Source organism: Paramisgurnus dabryanus, chromosome 17, assembly GCF_030506205.2.
Source record: "Paramisgurnus dabryanus chromosome 17, PD_genome_1.1, whole genome shotgun sequence".
In the NCBI taxonomy this organism is placed as follows: domain Eukaryota; kingdom Metazoa; phylum Chordata; class Actinopteri; order Cypriniformes; family Cobitidae; genus Paramisgurnus; species Paramisgurnus dabryanus.
The window spans coordinates 7,745,096-7,765,102 of NC_133353.1; the positions used below are offsets into that span (position 1 = coordinate 7,745,096).

General features: G+C 40.0%; 2 protein-coding genes across 7 annotated transcripts in view; both read left to right on the forward strand.

Annotated features, from left to right (window-relative positions):
* Positions 1-18,542, forward strand: part of LOC135735797 (NACHT, LRR and PYD domains-containing protein 3-like) — a 56,642-nt gene extending 38,100 nt beyond the window's left edge. The window contains exons 8-10 of the mRNA XM_065254361.1: positions 11,360-11,533; positions 16,530-16,576; positions 18,010-18,542. Of these exons, the coding sequence (XP_065110433.1) occupies positions 11,360-11,533; positions 16,530-16,576; positions 18,010-18,542 (754 nt within the window). The remainder of the gene's footprint in view (positions 1-11,359; positions 11,534-16,529; positions 16,577-18,009) is intronic.
* grm1b (glutamate receptor, metabotropic 1b) overlaps positions 1-20,007 on the forward strand; it is an 89,965-nt gene that overhangs the window by 48,360 nt on the left and 21,598 nt on the right. The window contains exon 1 of one of the 6 annotated variants that reach the window (XM_065254286.1): positions 19,922-19,950. The exons of the other annotated variants lie outside the window; for them this stretch is intronic. The gene's annotated coding sequence lies outside the window, so the exon portion shown is untranslated. Of the gene's footprint in view, positions 1-19,921; positions 19,951-20,007 lie in introns of those variants that run through there. 6 annotated transcript variants of the gene reach the window in all.

A 20,007-nucleotide genomic window follows, 5' to 3' on the forward strand; every position in this document is an offset into this window, starting at 1 on the left:
CATGATTAGATAGCCCTTCAAGAACTGTGTGCAGCCATTGTTCCATCCATGTGTTTCTAGGTATCACAGTATCTGGGGGCCTGGTTAGAGCTTTCCGGTCTGTTATGGTGGCTTATTTGCACCATCAGACTCGGCTTTGCGATTTAGTTCTCCCCCGTCCCCTGGTGAAGGATCCAATAGAGCCAGTCCAGCCGAGCCCTTACTTCATAGTACCCAAGAAAGGCGGTGGGTTATGACCGATCTGCAGTCTTTGAATCATGCGCTTCACAAGCTGTCGTTCAAAATGTTGACGCGGAAACACCTTTTTTATGCGTCTGTCAGCGGGAGTGGTTTGCATCCTCAAAACTCCCTCCCTCCGTTTCTCTGCTTCATGTTTGAGGGGCAAGCATATCAGTACAAAGTTCTGCCCTTCTGGCTTTCCCTGTCCCCGTGTCTTCACAATAGTCGCAGAGGGTGCCCTCGTTCCCCCCAGGGAAGACGGCATTCGCATCCTTGCTTTCTTCGACAACTTATAGTAGCACAGTCTTTGGTTGCTCAAACAACAAAATCACCAGCTAACTTACTTTAAATTGGCAAGAATTATAGACTAATACAATAACAGGCTTAAATAAACCCAAAACATAAGTCCACTTACAGTTCTCACGGACACATGTTTCATCAACTGGCTATCTTCCAGACATGACGGACCACGTCTTTATCTCATTTCGGCCATGTGGCACGCAGCCATGTGGCACAGTGTAAAGTGCGTCCACAATATTCTCCAGGATGTTTTAGCAACTGGCTAGTTATCCTCCAGACAGTGACGGTTCGGACCACGTCTTTCTCATTTCGGCCGTGTGGCACGCGTGCCTACTTGCACGCGCTATTCTCAGTGATGCACTTGATGAACTTTTGTGCAGCAAATTTTTATTTTTTTGGACAACCTAAGGTTAAGGTGGTAGGGTTTCCCAGCTTAGGCGGGCCGCCCGAACTGCAATGTGCTGCGGGAAACTCTGGTCGGTCAGCATGACCTGGTCATCACATTACTTAGGGGGGTGAGGAGGTTAAATCCACCTCATCCTCCCTCTATACCAGTAATTCTTAAAGTGTGGCCCAACCAACTCTAGTCGTCCGCCAAAGATGACCTAATAGGCAAGTGTTTATACAACCGTCACTTATTTAAGTAAATTTTTAATGCACTTGCGAAACTGTGATTTCAGTTCTTGCCATTTTGTTTAATAACATAAAAATGGATTAGTGGCTAAACCAAAGAGGAGTCAAAAGAAAAGATCAAGCGTCAACTGAAAGCAGCTAATATCCACAGATCTATTACTTTTGTTATGTACTAGTTTTAGTTTCATCTGTAAAATCCCTGTAATTTCAGTGAACATTTTTTTTCAGCATTTTATTGTTAGGCCTACCATAGTTACAACCAGGGTGTGATTTGTGAAAAAAAACAGAGGGGGGTGTCTTTTCATAGAAGTCTTTCTTTAACCCTAACCCACCACTTTTAACTTCCATCCATAATAATTTTGACTGTTTTCAGTGGTTATGAGGAGCATGAGAGAGAAATTTGGTAATCATTGTCTGACCTTACAAAAATCCATTATAATAAAAAAAATTATATTTCATATTAAAATATTTTTAATATTCAGACATGTGCTCTCAGCTCAAGAGCTCTGATCAGAAAAAACCAAAACCTCACTGTCTGCTGAACTTGCGCAGAAACATCAAAATATAAACAGCTTTTTAAAATGGTTTTAAAACTAAACATTTTTTATAATTCTTGACAAAATTAGAGTAAAAGTTGTTTTTTTTTTGGGAAAAAAAAGTTTTTAGGAGGGCCTGTTGAAAAGTGGGGCTGTGCCTGAGCTACAGGACATCGTCTTTCCAAACATAACCTGCGCGAATGAATGCGTCTCTGTCCACAGCGCATTTCAAAACATTTTAATTCGATTTATTTAATAAAAATAAATCATGAGAACATGAACTCATTACTGCATTTGCAGGAATTGTAAAACATTTTTTCTTATTAACTCATGAAGCAGCCTAACGCAACATTTTACTCTAATAGCTTGTCTTTCCCCACACATATGAACTGTGATCATGCACAACGAAAAACACGCAAGAATTAAATCTTGAATGTAATTTGTAATAACGTTAACTTTAAGTTACACTGCGATACTGTGCTACAGTGAAATGATAGAAAATACAGATGCATTACGTTAGTCACGAACTGGACGCGCCCGCGCCTCGCTAAACGCCTCATTGGCTTTATCATATGGGTAACCTCGGCCATTCTTAGTGGTGTGACTGGGACACTAATTCTGCTTTTCATTATAAACAGATAATTAGATTGTGATGTTTATTCCCGCTTTATTAATATGCTGATGAATATGCTGCCTTCCTTTGTTTCGACACACAGCTCCAAAACCATCTCGCAAGTGTTGATAGGCTTTTACTCGTGAGTTGTAACCGGGAGTGTAACCAATCAGATAGCGCTGTGGGCGGGACATTGAGCAAGTCTGCAGAGTGGTGAATACAGAGAGGCTGCGCGGCAGCTGTATCAGAGCCAGCCAAAGTAGTGCATTTTAAAATATAATTGACTTTAATCAAACCACGCATCCGTGATAAGTTTTGTGATGCGTCTCGCCACTTCTGTAGTAGCACTGATCACTTTGAGAGGGGGATAAATTTATCCCCACCGGGGATGAAAATAATTAAGCAGAGGCAGGGATACATTGACCAGAAACGGGGAAATCCCACGCATCCACCCGGCAAATCGCTCCCTGGTTACAACAATAGACTTCCTATACCAAGCAACTCAGTTTTAAACTAAATGGGTCTTTGGAATGACATTAAGTGGGACCTAGGCTGTTACAGTATGTTTAATTGCAGTTTTTTTCACATGTCCAGTTTGTTGTTCATATTAAGCTGCAACTCTTTTCACATTCACTTTTTCAAATGAAATAAAATTCATATAATAATTTCTGAACATATAATTGCAATTGTGTTTAAATAATTAGTTTTTGACTTGAAACATTTGCATATTAAACTTAAATGTAGCTTATCCTTTCTATTTTGTTGTTTTTTGGGGCCGTGTTAGAGTGGGATTCTGTTAGGTGGTCCTCAGAATAAAATTGGAAGATAAAGTGGTCCATGGGCTGAAAAAGTGAAGAGAAACACTGCTCTATACTCTCTTGGGATATGTCCATGGTGCTTTAGTGTCTCCAGGACCCCCTTTTTGAGCCCTTGCAGTCAGTGCGCATCAAGTTTCTTACAATGAAAACTATATATTAGTGCCATAAATCTGATTTTTTGGTAGAGTTTGGTACTTCCTCCAACACCCATGGTAATCAGATGTGGTGGAGCATCTGATGTCAGCTTTTCATCAGATGAATTCTTGAAAACCTGTGTAAGGCTTGCCATCCATATGAGTGACTCCTAGAAAGGGGATCCCATGTGTGTAATGTCCGTGGAGTAAAGAACGAATCCCATGTTTTCCCCTCAGCAGAGTTAGCTCTGCAGTCTCTCTACTGGTGTAGTCTCATTAGAAAGCCACCCCAGAGACCTCAATATGCAGAAAGTCCTATGCGGTTATTCCATATTGTAAAGTGCCACCTAAATAAACCTTTAACGAATGTGGCTTCCACATAGTTCCCTGCTACCGCTGGCAGGAACGCTTCCCAGTGTTGCCTAGTGGTTACTGAGTGGGTTGGAACAGCAGTCAACGGCATTCTCTGCATAGACCCAGGTTTCACCAAAGTAAAACTAAGGGGTGAAAGGTTAATGTAGGGCAATGGAATGGGCAGCCTTCCGTGGCGCTTTGGTACACGGTTGCTGTACCACTGCTGAGTAGGCCGTTTTAAGGATGGCTTCTCAGCGAAAAACGAATGAATGCAACTCACCTGCATTTATACCCACCTGTTGGGGTGGAGCCAGCAGATGCAAATTCTGCATGCAAACATTTATTGGCTCTTTACATACAAATCGAAGCTGATTGGTCTCTCTATGTGATTTCCCAATTTGTTGGTCACGATGTGACGTCTCCGTAACGAGTGTTACATCCGTAAGAGAAAAGTTTTCTTCAATTTCTATTAGATATAAACTTTTACTGCTGTTTTGCTGAACTTTTATCATGATCGAGTGACCCATCGAAGTAACTTTTACTCGCTGCTCACTTCCAAACTCATCAGTAGAAAGAGCGAGAGAAATGTCCCATACACACACTCCAACTAGTTGTTGCAGTCTAGTTTGCACAGGGGACTATTTTACATAAAATTAAAGCAAATTAATGTAGATTTTAAAAAATTGTATGGATATTGACAGAGCATATAAATCAGAGTAATATCAGTTTTTTCCCATATTCATTATCTCATCAGCTCCAATGTCCAAATTAATCATCCAAACTACTTTACTAAATCTCATGTTTACCATTTTTCCATCAGATAAAAGAATGTTGACTCTTGTGTGTTTGTAGATTATCAGATGTGTTTGTGTTTGTAGATTATCAGGTTGTATGGTGACAGATGAAGGTTGTCATTATTTGGCTTCAGCTCTGAGTTCAAACCCATCACATCTGAGAGAGTTGGACCTGAGCTACAATCACCCTGGACCTTCAGGAGTTCAGATGCTCACTGATAAACTCAATGATCCAAACTCAACACTCAACAAACTCAAGTATGTATACTATAAGCAGTAATAATCATACTTATACTCTCATGTGTTTTAAGCATCTTGGAGATGTTGTCAAAGTTCTCAGTTTTTCTTTCTAATAATTTAATAACTGGATGAGTGTGCAATAAAGATGTGAAATTATGTAGTTTTTTTTTTAAGTAATTATGGTTATGTCAAATTACGTCTCTGTTACGTATGTCGTGACCGACGTATTGGGAACGCGCCAGGCATGAAAATCCCTCACCTTTCGGCGAAATTCGCCGTTTTGAAGCCAAAAAAGGTGACCCACGTGAATCGTTTAGATTCAATGAGAAAACATTTTTTGGGGGGAGGGGGGGTATGCGCGCGTTGTTTGTAGACGCGTCTTTCGCCGTCATCCAACATGTATCCCAGACATAAGGTTTGTTTGACAAACCTATACAGTACCCGCACAAACTCAAAAGCCCAAGCGCGTTTCAAAAATCACGCAAACCAAACGCATATTTTTTGGGGCTTGACAGGAGATATACGCACAAACTATATTGTTATACCACAGTCTCTGAAAGTATTCTCATAAAAACAGTCGTTTATTATAAGTGAGAAGTTGATCATGTGTCAGTCAGTGTATAGATCGCTTCTCCGTTGTTAAAGGGACAGTTTGTCTTATAAGAAATGCTTATGTTTGAGTCATTATGTTAATCAAACTACAAAAGACAAAAGGAAAATCACTTTTATAGCTTTAAAAAGATAAATTATAATTAATTTATAGAATGAAAACAGTGTTATATTAATTTGATATTGTTTCTCTACCTAATCAATACTGTTAGATCTTACTTTATTTGTAACTTTGTTCTTTTCTATTGTAATGTCTTGATTTGTTCTTATTTTATTTTCCCACATCACTTTTTTGAAAATTATTCAACCCATGACTCAAAAACCATAATGTAATTGATTTAACCAGTACTATATTGTAAAATTAATTCATTTTAAATTAGATGTAGGCCTTCAGGTCCACCCTATTGCAAGGCCAACTTAAAATTGTATGGCCTTGCGACTGATGGTCAGATTATGGCAAAATAAAATTATTGCAGATGTAAAATAGTAAGGGAATGTTACTTGTTACAGCTTTCCACATTTATCAACCCATTTAATTAAACATGGTTTCTGTTACTGGTCAAATGTTTACATTTTAAATTTGAAATCTAAATTGTCCATCAGAATTAAATAATTGAAATAATGGTCATGATGTATTTTTTGCGTATGTTATGATGTGCATTTTGTTTCTGCACACGTGGAGGGATGTTGAGTTCCTTCTTTTTTGTCCTTGGCCAATCACATGCCTGAAGAATAAATAAATTAAGTTACAGCATGTTCCCTAATGAGGCCATAATATTTATTCTGGGGGGGGTCCTCCCACCTCGTGGCCCCATCAGAGGCCACATTGCCCCTCGAGCGCCCTTCCCACCTTTTTCACCCCTGACCCGTTTTCATGCCTGGAACGCGCTTCACAGAAGCAATCTGCTTCGAGAAACTTTCAAAAGGGCAATAAAAAATTTTTATACTGCCGACCGGTTTTAGCTTACCGGATAGACTTCAGCAACAGCTTCTCCAGGCATTTCACAATTATACATGTAATGAGAGCAGGTCGGTACTGATTTAGCTCAGAGGGCAGAGGTGTCTTAGGAACAGGGATTATAATGGACTTTTTTGTGCTGTGTTGTATTTTATCTTCTGTTATAGACTTGTTGGCTGTAATCTCACTGATGGGTGTTGTGAAGGTTTGGCTTCAGTTCTTCAATCTTCAAAGTCTCTGAGAGATCTGGACCTGAGTAACAATGACCTACTGGATTCAGGAGTGATGTTGATCTCTAATGGACTGAAGAGTTCACGTTGTCAACTCAACATACTGGGGTATTTAACAGCAATACATGAACAGACCCAGTTTATAGACTTTGTTTTTTCTTTTGGTTTGTATTTGGTCAAGACTGATGCTATAAACTGCTCTCTGGATATTTCTGAAAATGATTTGTTGAGTGATTAAACCTCAAAGTAGTGAGAAGTGGAGACAGAAGAAATGGCAGTGCATAGCAGTGATTCCCTCAGATCTGAAATATTATTGTGATTTATTGAATATCTGTATTGATTTCATGTTATATTTCACAATTCCAATCACCCTTATCTTTGGCATGTATAAAACTGGCACTGTTTTCACAAAGCGCTTCATCTTTCTTGTTGTTGTTTTTTTTCTCCAAAAAATCCCATTTTGTCCTATAATGATAGTACAAACTCTTTCACTTTTAGCCTTTCAATTTACCAGTTAAAATAACATTATATTACATGAAACCTGTCTTTTGTCCTAGTTATTGAGCAGTAATAGTGCACAACACTTTATCATGGTGAATTGATATTGGGGTAATTCCTCTGCAGATGACTTCTTTGAGGGGATTTATTAACCTTGTGGAAGACTTGTAGAAAGATTATCAGAATCTATTGATTACAATAATATCTAAAGGATATTAATGGCAGGCAATATGCATTTAATATGTACGGAATAGTTGACAACGGGCCGTTGAATTATTTTAAAATAATGCACACCCAAGGTGGTAATGCGTTACACCCCGGGTGTGCATTATTTTAAAATAATTCAAAATTCCACGGGAGGCTTCACGTATTTTTAAAGGTGTCGTTCTATCCATGTGTTTCTAGTTACGACAAGTACTCGCTGACTCTCATGTCTGGGCATATCACACACTGAGGTGGCATTTGTGGATGGTTCATGTTCCCATTGCAGGAAGTTGACCATCACGGACCTGAGGACCAAGCTCTCCTACCTTTAAAGTATTGTGCAGTGGGAGTTTCCACCGCAGTGAACCAACCCTCCGGGACCTCTCACTCCTCAGCTCCGCAGCCAGCTAAGATGTCGGAGGGAGGTAGTGGACCGAGTACACCACACTTATCCTTTGGCTCTCCAGAGGAGGACCGTATGTCGGTCGAAGCATCGGAGGGGGCAGTCACTCTCGGAGCTTGGCTTGGACTCGCATGTAGCTTCTGGGCATGTAGCGCAATCCAAGCTGGATCCGGAGATGACTGCCATGCTCGCTCGGGCGGTGGAGACAGGCGGCTTGTATTGGACCTCCACCACCTGAACCATCCCACCTGGACAATTGGTTTCTCAGGGGGCCCACGCTAGTCTATCTTGCACTGCACCAGTGCCATTCTTCCCCCATGTTCATGAAGAGCTTACGAGGTCCTGGGCGGCTCCTTTCTCCGCATGCAACAGGCCTTTTAAGCCTTCCCCCCTTACCACTCTCAACAGCTTGTAAGCATTTGTCTGCTATGACAGGCAGCTCTTACTGAGCATGTGGGGAGGCGGCCTCAGGCTGCACGGTATGGCGTTGCTGCAGGTCCTTTTGGCTAAGGCACTTAAGGATCTGCACGAGGGTGGTCATGATTAGATAGCCCTTTAAAAACTGTGTGCAGCCATTGTTCCATCCATGTGTTTCTAGGTATGACAAGTACATCGTCCCCTTGGATGGTCACACTCGCTGCCTCTCATGTCTGGGCAAACACAAGGTCACCGCCGGGCTGTCGGGGTGTGCGATGTCCACACTTGTGGTCCAGGAACGCTATCCTGTCAGATATTACTGTGCCTTTCGGATATTAACGAGGCAGACAAGAAAAGTTTTGTGAATGTGCCCGTATCCCAGGCCGGCGTCTTCGGCAATGCGGTCGAGAGCTTCGCCTAGCAGTTCTCTGCCGCCCAGAAGCAGACTGAGGCAATAAAACATATCCTGCCTTTGTGTCGACCCGCTGCTACTACCCGTCTGTCTGAGCCAGGTCCTACGCCGCCCCATCAGCGACCTTCATCAAAGCAGCATGGTGGATCCAGTCATTGGCAGAGCGACCCACTTGTCCAGCCCGCTGTGAAGCGCAGCGAAATATGTAAGGGTAAGCAACCCTGAGATGGGAGACCTGGAGATGGCAAGGACTGCTCTTGGGGAGATGGTGACCGCACCACTCCCTCCCTCTGGAAGAAGGCCGGGTGGAGAATCCTTGGTTTCAGTTCACAACTTCACGCTTATTTGCACCATCAGACTCGGCTTTGCGATTTAGTTCTCCCCCGTCCCCTGGTGAAGGATCCAATAGAGCCAGTCCAGCCGAGCCCTTACTTCATAGTACCCAAGAAAGGCGGTGGGTTATGACCGATCTGCAGTCTTTGAATCATGCGCTTCACAAGCTGTCGTTCAAAATGTTGACGCGGAAACACCTTTTTTATGCGTCTGTCAGCGGGAGTGGTTTGCATCCTCAAAACTCCCTCCCTCCGTTTCTCTGCTTCATGTTTGAGGGGCAAGCATATCAGTACAAAGTTCTGCCCTTCTGGCTTTCCCTGTCCCCGTGTCTTCACAATAGTCGCAGAGGGTGCCCTCGTTCCCCCCAGGGAAGACGGCATTCGCATCCATGCTTTCTTCGACAACTTATAGTAGCACAGTCTTTGGTTGCTCAAACAACAAAATCACCAGCTAACTTACTTTAAATTTGCAAGAACTATAGACTAATACAATAACAGGCTTAAATAAACCCAAAACATAAGTCCACTTACAGTTCTCACGGACACATGTTTCATCAACTGGCTATCCTCCAGGCATGACGGACCACGTCTTTATCTCATTTCGGCCATGTGGCACGCAGCCATGTGGCACAGTGTAAAGTCCGTCCACACTATTCTCCAGGATGTTTTAGCAACTGGCTAGTTATCCTCCAGACAGTGACTGTTCGGACCACGTCTTTCTCATTTCGGCCGTGTGGCACGCGTGCCTACTTGCACGCGCTATTCTCAGAGATGCACTTGATGAACTTTTGTGCAGCAAATTTTTATTTTTTTGGACAACCTAAGGTTAAGGTGGTAGGGTTTCCCAGCTTAGGCGGGCCTCCCGAACTGCAATGTGCTGCGGGAAACTCTGGTCGGTCAGCATGACCTGGTCATCACATTACTTAGGGGGGTGAGGAGGTTAAATCCACCTCGTCCTCCCTCTATACCAGTAATTCTTAAAGTGTGGCCCAACCAACTCTAGTCGTCCGCCAAAGATGACCTAATAGGCAAGTGTTTATACAACCGTCACTTATTTAAGTAAATTTTTAATGCACTTGCGAAACTGTGATTTCAGTTCTTGCCATTTTGTTTAATAACATAAAAATGGATTGGTTTCATATATACAAAATTCATATAATAATTTCTGAACATATAATTGCAATTGTGTTTAAATAATTAGTTTTTGACTTGAAACATTTGTATATTAAACTTAAATGTAGCTTATCCTTTCTATTTTGTTGTTTTTTGGGGCCGTGTTAGAGTGGGATTCTGTTAGGTGGTCCTCAGAATAAAATTGGAAGATAAAGTGGTCCATGGGCTGAAAAAGTGAAGAGAAACACTGCTCTATACTCTCTTGGGATATGTCCATGGTGCTTTAGTGTCTCCAGGACCCCCTTTTTGAGCCCTTGCAGTCAGTGCGCATCAAGTTTCTTACAATGAAAACTATATATTAGTGCCATAAATCTGATTTTTTGGTAGAGTTTGGTACTTCCTCCAACACCCATGATAATCAGACGTGGTGGAGCATCTGATGTCAGCTTTTCATCAGATGAATTCTTGAAAACCTGTGTAAGGCTTGCCATCCATATGAGTGACTCCTAGAAAGGGGATCCCATGTGTGTAATATCCGTGGAGTAAAGAACGAATCCCATGTTTTCCCCTCAGCAGAGTTAGCTCTGCAGTCTCTCTACTGGTGTAGTCTCATTAGAAAGCCACCCCAGAGACCTGAATATGCAGAAAGTCCTATGCGGTTATTCCATATTGTAAAGTGCCACCTAAATAAACCTTTAACGGATGTGGCTTCCACAGTGTTCCCTGCTACCGCTGGCAGGAACGCTTCCCAGTGTTGCCTAGTGGTTACTGAGTGGGTTGGAACAGCAGTTAACGGCATTCTCTGCATAGACCCAGGTTTCACCAAAGTAAAACTAAGGGGTGAAAGGTTAATGTAGGGCAATGGAATGGGCAGCCTTCCGTGGCGCTTTGGTACACGGTTGCTGTACCACTGCTGAGTAGGCCGTTTTAAGGATGGCTTCTCAGCGAAAAACTAATGAATGCAACTCACCTGCATTTATACCCACCTGTTGGGGTGGAGCCAGCAGATGCAAATTCTGCATGCAAACATTTATTGGCTCTTTACATACAAATCGAAGCTGATTGGTCTCTCTATGTGATTTCCCAATTTGTTGGTCACGATGTGACGTCTCCGTAACGAGTGTTACATCCGTAAGAGAAAAGTTTTCTTCAATTTCTATTAGATATAAACTTTTACTGCTGTTTTGCTGAACTTTTATCATGATCGAGTGACCCATCGAAGTAACTTTTACTCGCTGCTCACTTCCAAACTCATCAGTAGAGAGAGCGAGAGAAATGTCCCATACACACACTCCGACTAGTTGTTGCAGTCTAGTATGCACAGGGGACTATTTTACATAAAATTAAAGCAAATTAATGTAGATTTTAAAAAATTGCATGGATATTGACAGAGCATATAAATCAGAGTAATATCAGTTTTTTCCCATATTCATTATCTCATCAGCTCCAATGTCCAAATTAATCATCCAAACTACTTTACTAAATCTCATGTTTACCATTTTTCCATCAGATAAAAGAATGTTGACTCTTGTGTGTTTGTAGATTATCAGGTTGTATGGTGACAGATGAAGGTTGTTGTTATCTGGCTTCAGCTCTGAGTTCAAACCCATCACATCTGAGAGAGTTGGACCTGAGCTACAATCACCCTGGACCTTCAGGAGTTCAGATGCTCACTGATAAACTCAATGATCCAAACTCAACACTCAACAAACTCAAGTATGTATACTATAAGCAGTAATAATCATACTTATACTCTCATGTGTTTTAAGCATCTTGGAGATGTTGTCAAAGTTCTCAGTTTTTCTTTCTAATAATTTAATAACTGGATGAGTGTGCAATAAAGATGTGAAATTATGTATTTTTTTTTTTTAAGTTATTATGGTTATGTCAAATTACGTCTCTGTTACGTATGTCGTGACCGACGTATTGGGAACGCGCTTCATGGAACCAATCTGCTTCGAGAAACTTTCAAAGGGGCAATAAAAAATTTTTACACCACCGACCGGTTTTAGCTTACAAAAATGTTGCTGAGTTGTCGCTGAGTTGCTGTTCAAACAAAATGCTGAAAATCTTCCTTTGTGAAAGATAAAATGTTTTAAACGGAAGCAAATAACCATGCATTTGGACAATTCTGCCCTACAAAGCAAAAAGACAGTTACTACGCAGAGTGCAGAAAATTACTTAAAGGGACACCATGAAACTTTTTGGCCACTAGGGGGTGCTAGACACGTATTTTTCACTTCTAGCGCCCCTAGAGCCCACAAGCGCCGCAGCACTGTCGCAAAGGAAAGGAGCTGGCCAACCTTAAAACTAAACTAAAAACTAAACATTTAAAATGCTAAACGATCAGCATTTTGAGACAACAGGGAGAAACGCAGTCATGTTACAACTTTCTGATGAGGAACTCGTCGTGGCAGAAGCCATTTCTCAATCTGAAGGTTGCAGCCTCCGGATGTCGTATTTCTAAGCTGTATAAGTCATCAAGACTCTCTTATTTCACAATATTAACAATTACAAAGTTGACTATTATACATAGTTAATCGTAAATTGTTGCAGTATGCTTATGACTTGCGAATGTAATGCTCAGTTTACCTTAATAACCCAGGCTTGATGACGTGTGCAGTCTGCATATTTGACCTCCGGAGGCTGCAGCCTTCCAATTCAGAAACGACCAGACGTCTTGCCTTTTTCCAAACAAATATTGTTGCATCCTCTCTCTCTCCCTCGCCACCAGGATTTTCCGCAATGGCGCTCGTTATTCCTCTTTTTTGTGTGAAAATCGCTCCAAATCCAAGTAAACCCATGCGTTTAGGTCTGCCGCTTTGTAATACGTCACGCGAGTGACAGTGGAACGCAGCAAATGAGGAAGAGAGAAGAGAGAAACGCTCGGATCTGATTGGTGAATGAGTAGGGTTTGGTTTTACACTGTGAGCAAGTTTGACTGCTGTAGCATCTTGGATTGTAATGTAAATACCATAGACACAGTAAAAGAAAGGTAAATACGTGAACACAGCATCTGAATACAGGGAACTATATGCAATATAATCGCCGTAATTTATAAAGAACATCGCATTTATGTATGAATCAACAGTTTATATAAAAAATTGCCTTAAAGGGGAATCGAACCCGGGTCGCCCGTGTCATAGGTCCGTGACACTAAAGACTGTGCCACAGAGTCACATAATAGAAACTGCTCTCTACACTCCTTAAGTAGCCTCCAGCAAAATTCACGTTAAAAACAAATTGTGTGGAGGAAGTGACGTATGCCGTAAAGCAGTCGAATTTTGTAGTTTTTTTTGTGCTCTGGTTACTACCAGAAACCCTAAGTTTTAAAATACGAGTAAAAGTGATACAGACCCCGTCAGGCTATGGTAGACATGTCATTCAACCTATTTAAAGTCGATGTACTATCACAAGGGTCTTGAAAATTTATTATGAAGGTTGAAAAATTACATGGTGTCACTTTAAAAAATGATTTTAACCCTCTGGGGTCCGACCATTTTGGGACACTGTCAGAGGTTCTGACATGCTTTTACATTTGGTCTTTTTTCAGTTGCTTTAAAACATATTAATGGCAAGTGTCTCATAACACTGCGTTCAGCACAAACTGGGCTAAAATATTATATGAGCTACATGTATGTACATGTTTGTATTTTTGAGAGAAAAATGTTTATGTGTGGTTTTTTAAAAAGCAACATTTTAAAGTCACTGATATAAGTCCACAAAACTAAACATGTTTTAACAAGACTTCTAAACAGAATCTAGTAGTCTAGAGTTTCTTCTTTAAAATCATCCTGCTTTAGCCTGGTAGAATCATCCTCTGCTATTTTGCTTCGCTTCATAGACAGAGTCTGGCTGGGCATAATTGACAATCGTTTTCCTTCTCATGGGAGGGGCTTGTCTGAAGTTTAAAATCATTGGTCTTAACGTAAGCCAATCACATATTGTTGGATATGATGTGCGTTATGCGCCGGCTCAGCCGCATCGAATTTCTGCTGAAAAACACACGTATGATGTGAAAACAAACCCATCGAGCGAAATACCGGCGTTAACATGGCTATGAACGACTTCTGCAGATTATGTAAAGTCAATCGGGCCAGAGCTAGTTGAACACTATCCTTACGGTGTCTTTCCACTCACATCTAAGTGGAGGAATGCCCATCTCTCCTCTCAAACTCTTCCACCAGACAGCCATAACCATATGTAAATTAAATCTTCCTACCTTTTTTTCTGGTTAATCAGGAACGTCACCAAAGAATGTTTGCCCACGCGTCCTCCACCATTAACTGTGAACAACGAAATTCCCTTCCATGATTTCTCGATCGTTGTGCACGTCAAGCTGTGCTGCACACAGTTTCTCGCTGAAGATCGGTAATAGTTGATAAATTAAACGTTTCCCAAAACCTGTCGGGAGTAGGGCAACAACATAATCTCCATTCAAAATGTTTAACAAACACTTTTCTTGTTCGGGCTTAAGTTGGCAGGTGCCGGTTCTCCACAACAGAGCAAATAGCTTTCTGTGCCTCCATGTCCACTACAAACTACAACCGTACATTCGGCGCTTAGCGTCTACATCACGGCTCTCAGCCCGCCCTCTGTTCGTTGATTCGACGGTTGTTTTGAGACCTGAGGAAAACGGTTTGAATGGGAGGGATCTCAGACTGAGTACAGAAGCGTAATGAAATTTAGCGGAAGTACAAAGTCTGACGTAGTCAGGCTAATCCTGCCTACTCATTCACATAAAACAATATATTGATTTAGAAATTGTAAGACACTTTTTGTTTAGAGGGGCCATATGCGAGAAGGATTGATTGACAGCTAGCAAACAAAGGCTTGCATAATGATCTGCATATTGAGCTGCATAATGAGGCAGGAGGGAACTACAGTAAAGCATGTGAGGACAAATGTATACATGTTTGTTTGAGGTTTATTAAGAAGTTAACAATATAATCAAAATAGAAATGAAGGTCAGTAGGACATTTTCAGTTAATTTGGAAACAAACCCTATTCAAAAACTTAACTTGTATAAGAAACTGATAAACAACAGAGCTATAAACTTCATGTGGCTCATGTTGACATATAACTTTATGTCCAAAAAGTGTGAATATGTTTTTCCACTTCATAGTTTTGTACTGATGAGAGGGATGCAGACCTGTAAGAGAGTTGTAAACAGCTGTTAGCATAAATTGTCCACAGAAATACCCTTACATACCAAACTGATGGGTAAATGATAGCACTACATTCAGATAAACTATCATGTACATAAACTAAATAAGTATTTCAGATAAACATCTGCAGTGATTAGTTATATAAAAAGCTGTTTTCAGATGACTGTTTTCAGATGCCCATCCCCTTATCGTCTAGCTTCTGTTTTAAACGCGTTTCTGTAAGCGAGTATGAACTTTAAAAACACATCGCATATGGCATCCATGTGCGCGAGCTCGCGTCTCCGTGGAAACAACGCGGCGCTCATAATAAAACCGTGTCGCGTGTAAAGTGCAATGTGTGGAATTGGGTTTCATGTAAACAATATCATATTACAGTAGATCCCGCAGTGCAGCATTACTCAAAGTTGCCATGAAGGATACGAAAGTGAATAACTGTGTCTAACACTGTACAACATGTACCAGATATCTGCCATTACGGCAGGTCACGCGTACTCGTTTGTAAATAAGCATGTAAACATGGAATCATATTACAGCACACACTTAAAAGATACAGCAGTGCAGCATTACTCAAAGTTGCCATGAAGGATACGAAAGTGAATAACTGTGTCTAACACTGTACAGCATGTAACAGTGAAATCCGCCATTACGTGAGATCACGCGTCCTTGTTTGTAAACAATGCGAAAGTTTGTCAAGGTGTGAGCTGCTCCTCATAATCATGTCAACAGCGTGTACCGCCTGTGGGCGTGACCGCATTTAAGATAAAGTCAGTCAGGAAAAACTGTACTCTCTTTACTTCAATGCAGATTATATAAACAGGCAATATTTGTTTTTGATTATAATTAGCTTGTTTAAAAGTTGACATTTCAGGCTTTCTTTGGATATGTGTATCATGTTTGTGTGACGAGTATTCGCGGAGTTTCAACTGATTTTTGTAACGTGTTTTGAGAGACAGCTGGCAGAGACAGAAATGTCTGAATGCACACCCTGTTTATTTTCTTTATTTGACAAAATAAAGTTAAAGTTAAATTTATCCTATCATCCAGCCTGTGCAAACGACTACCATTGTTCTCCAAAACGAGACCCATTTGAGATAAAATGTTTTGTCACGTAACAAAGGATGTCTTGAATTTCATGAAAATGATAATAACTCATTTTTTTAACCAAAAATGCAGGTACTGCCTTTTTCTTTTGTAGGTCAGAATTAATAAAAGCTTTTTTTAGAAGACGTTTTATACTCGCGGGGTGGCGCCAGCAGATGCAAATACTGCATGCCAATGTTTATTGGCCCTTTTAAAGTTTCAGCAGATTGGTCTCGTGAAGCGTGTTTCCAATATGTCGGTCATGACGTGACGGAAAGGGAACCACAGTTAGATGATTATTTAATAATTGTGACAGCCCTTAAAGAAATCTCACTTTATTAATACAGTTAATGGGATTTTTTTTTTTTGATATTTTCAAATAAACATTTATAGAATACATTTTTGGGGAATGTGTCTGGGACTTTTGCACATTACCGTATGTATTTTTGTATCTGTGTTTATAGTGTTGATCATGGAGGAAAGTTCAGGATTATAAAAGGACCACAAAAATGTAGGTTCATGCAGGCAAGCACGTGCACGCACACACACACACACACACACACAAACAAACAAACACGCGTGTTTCCATGTTTTGTGGGGACATTTCATAGACGTAATGGTTTTTATACTGTACAAACTGTATATTATATTCCCTTCCCCTAACCCCAACCTTCACAGAAAACTTTCTGCTACTTCACATTTTCAAGTAACATCATTCTGTTTGATTAAAGACACACTATGCAGTTATTTTACTTTAATATAACAGCTTCAAAGTTATTTCGGTGGTAAACAATTTCATAGTAGGGCGAATCATCCGCCTGTTGAAGCTCAGGGAGGACGCCGCTAGAAAAACCAGCAATGCTTGAGAGAAACGCCCCTGACAAATCTCGCGAGACGGATCATTCTCGCTGTACTTTGACGTCATCCGGCTGTCAGTTCTTGCAGCACCGCATGAAGTCGAACAGTATAAGCCTACAAACAACAACTGCACGCCCAAATTTGAGACGTGATGCTCTACGATGAAAAAGTTAAGAAAGCGCGTTCGGAAGAGAGTAGGAAAAGAGAATCTGACTGTGTTAGGAACCAGACAAGAGTCTCACTCGGTCAGGCTTTAACTTGTTGGCGTGAGCTAAAAGACAGAACTGGATGCAACAGGGGTGCTGATCTGGCGATCTTGTTGATGGACTAGTAAGTAAATCTCTTATTTGTAAACTTGTTTGCGGTCTATGTTGTATGTTGTTGCGCTTGCTTGTAGTATGTCATGCGATTATCATGACAACAGTTGTCAATATCTCACATAATAATCAGGACATAAATAAGCCTAGAGGTTGTAAATAGTGTAAACAGGCACAATTTGCAAACTATAATGATAAATAGCAATAATCATGTATAGTGACATTATAACGACCAATGTTATGAAATAATGCAACGTACACAATTAACTTTGTCATGGCATTTTGTAATGTTTACATTACAATAAAAGAACACAAATGAAATTATACAGTAGACATAGACTATAGACTGTTTACTTGTGATTTAGCTGCAATCATGTAAAACGTTATAAGCCAGCAAACGCAGTAGGCTACTTTATTATTATATGCCTACTCTCCATTGGAATAAACTTCTTATTATCCTATAACCATCATCTGTAGTTTAGTAGACTATGCAGTAGCCTAATATTTGTATGAAATTGTGAAACTTTACCTGGTCATTATCTTTGGAGGTGTACAGAGTGGGGGTGGGAAATTACGACAGTTGCAAGTATTCTGCAGTGCCTTTAATAAGCTTGTTTCCTCATGGGGACCTCAAAATGTCCCCACAAGGTCAAAAAAATACTGGTATTCTTATCTTTGTGGGGACAATTGGCACAGGTACACACACAGACACACACTTCTTTATCATTGTTAATTTTGTTGTGTTATAAATCTCTTTTCTTGTGTACAGATGTCTGTGATCTCACATTGGACTCAAGAACAGTAAACAATCATCTCATACTGTCTGAGGAGAACAAAAGGGTGACACATGTGAAAGAGAAGCAGGAATATCCTGATAATGAAGAGAGATTTGATCACTATCCTCAGGTTTTGTGTAAAGAGAGTCTGACTGGACGCTGTTACTGGGAGGTTAAATTCACTGAAAACGTTGATGTATCAGTGTCATATAAAGGAATCAAGAGGAAGGGAATGGGGATGGAGTGTTGGTTTGGATACAATGAAAAATCCTGGAAACTGCACTGTAATAATAACACATTTGCTGCCAGTCTCAACATGATCTGTGCCATATCTGCTGTTTCACCTGACTTTAACAAAGTAGGAGTTTATCTGGACTGGTCAGCTGGTCTTCTGTCCTTCTACAGCATCTCTAATACACACAAACTCACACACTTACACACATATCGTACAAAATTCACTGAACCTCTCTATGCTGGATTTGGGGTTTATTCACTTAATCTGTTGTCTCTGTGTCCAACTGACTGAAAGAGGAATGTAAATGAAATAAAGCAGAATAAATAAGTAAAATCACTTAAGATTTAGTAAGTCATTTAAGCTCTAAAAGATGACCATCTGACACAGATACAAGTGTATCGTAGATGCTTTATGTACCTAAAAATTAAATATCAAACTTTGAGAACATGAGAAATTTTAATTTTTACGGTTAATGGTGCACAGATAGCCAAATAACGAACCAGCATCCATTTATTTGACTTTTCTGTGTGGACCTGTACATTATATTCATCATGTTTACAATGTGTATCACCTTTCAGGTGTAAATGGCCGTTAATACTTTTTAGTATGTTGTTTTCCTCTGTGTTGGTTTTTTAATAACCTGTGTGGGAATCAAACCTGTGTGGAATATTAGTGTTTAAATCTTTAAATTAGCTCACCTACCTGCAGAAAGTTGCAATTAAAAATCATGGGGTTTTGTATAGTTTTTATCAATAACCTATACATTGTAGAAAGTGAGTGAAATAATATGGTTGATCGACCAATGTTCATGGCACAAAACTAACTAGTTGTCAGTTAGTTGGCCGGTATAGTTATGGTTCTTTATTGAAACGTTGGAACAATTTTGTAATTTGAACAGTGAGGTTTGATATTTTAAGGTTTCAATGCATCATTATATAAATTATTATATTTACTGCAGTACCGCATTATCACCACCAGATGTCTCTGTTTCTTTACTAATAAAAGTTATAAAAAAAATGATGCGTGTATGTTTTAACACGTCTACCAAGTTAAAAGCATTACTGATGTCTGTTATTTTATTCTATTTTATTTAATTTTATATACAGTCCTGAACTCTATCTATGTTTGATTTTCTGTATATTCTTTATAAATATTCGTTTTATCTTTCCAAACTTTACCGATGGTTTTGTAAAATGTTCATTTAATTTCCTGTTTCTCTGTTCATCACATTCCGGAATGCTTCTGTATTGATTATACTGTATGCTTTATTTACTGTCTATTGTAAAACGTTCATATATTCAAATAAAAACACATTATGCATAAACAGAGGTTGAATTTACTGTATAATCGGGAGTGTTTGGGTGATTTATTAAAAAATCGTTTAACACAGGACAGTCAGAGACATTACACTGATAAATATATAATTAATAAAAATGCAAAATATGTTTAAAAAAAAAAAACGAAAAAAATATATATTTGATAAGGTCAATAATTTCTCATAATTCGAGATGTATCTAAATATGTGTAACATATGACAGTAAATTGTTATTCAAAATGTTTTATTTCTCTTAGTATTGTATTTGGGGTTGTTATGTGACCTGCTTTCACGTGCAGTGTTTATAAAGGAGGCTGAAGAAAGAAAGCAGACGCAGTTTGAGCTCCGGCTGCGCAGCAGATCGAGACACGCGACGACATGCAGGTGAGAATCATCTCATTCACATTCATGAACACTGCATGTATGACACACATATGATAT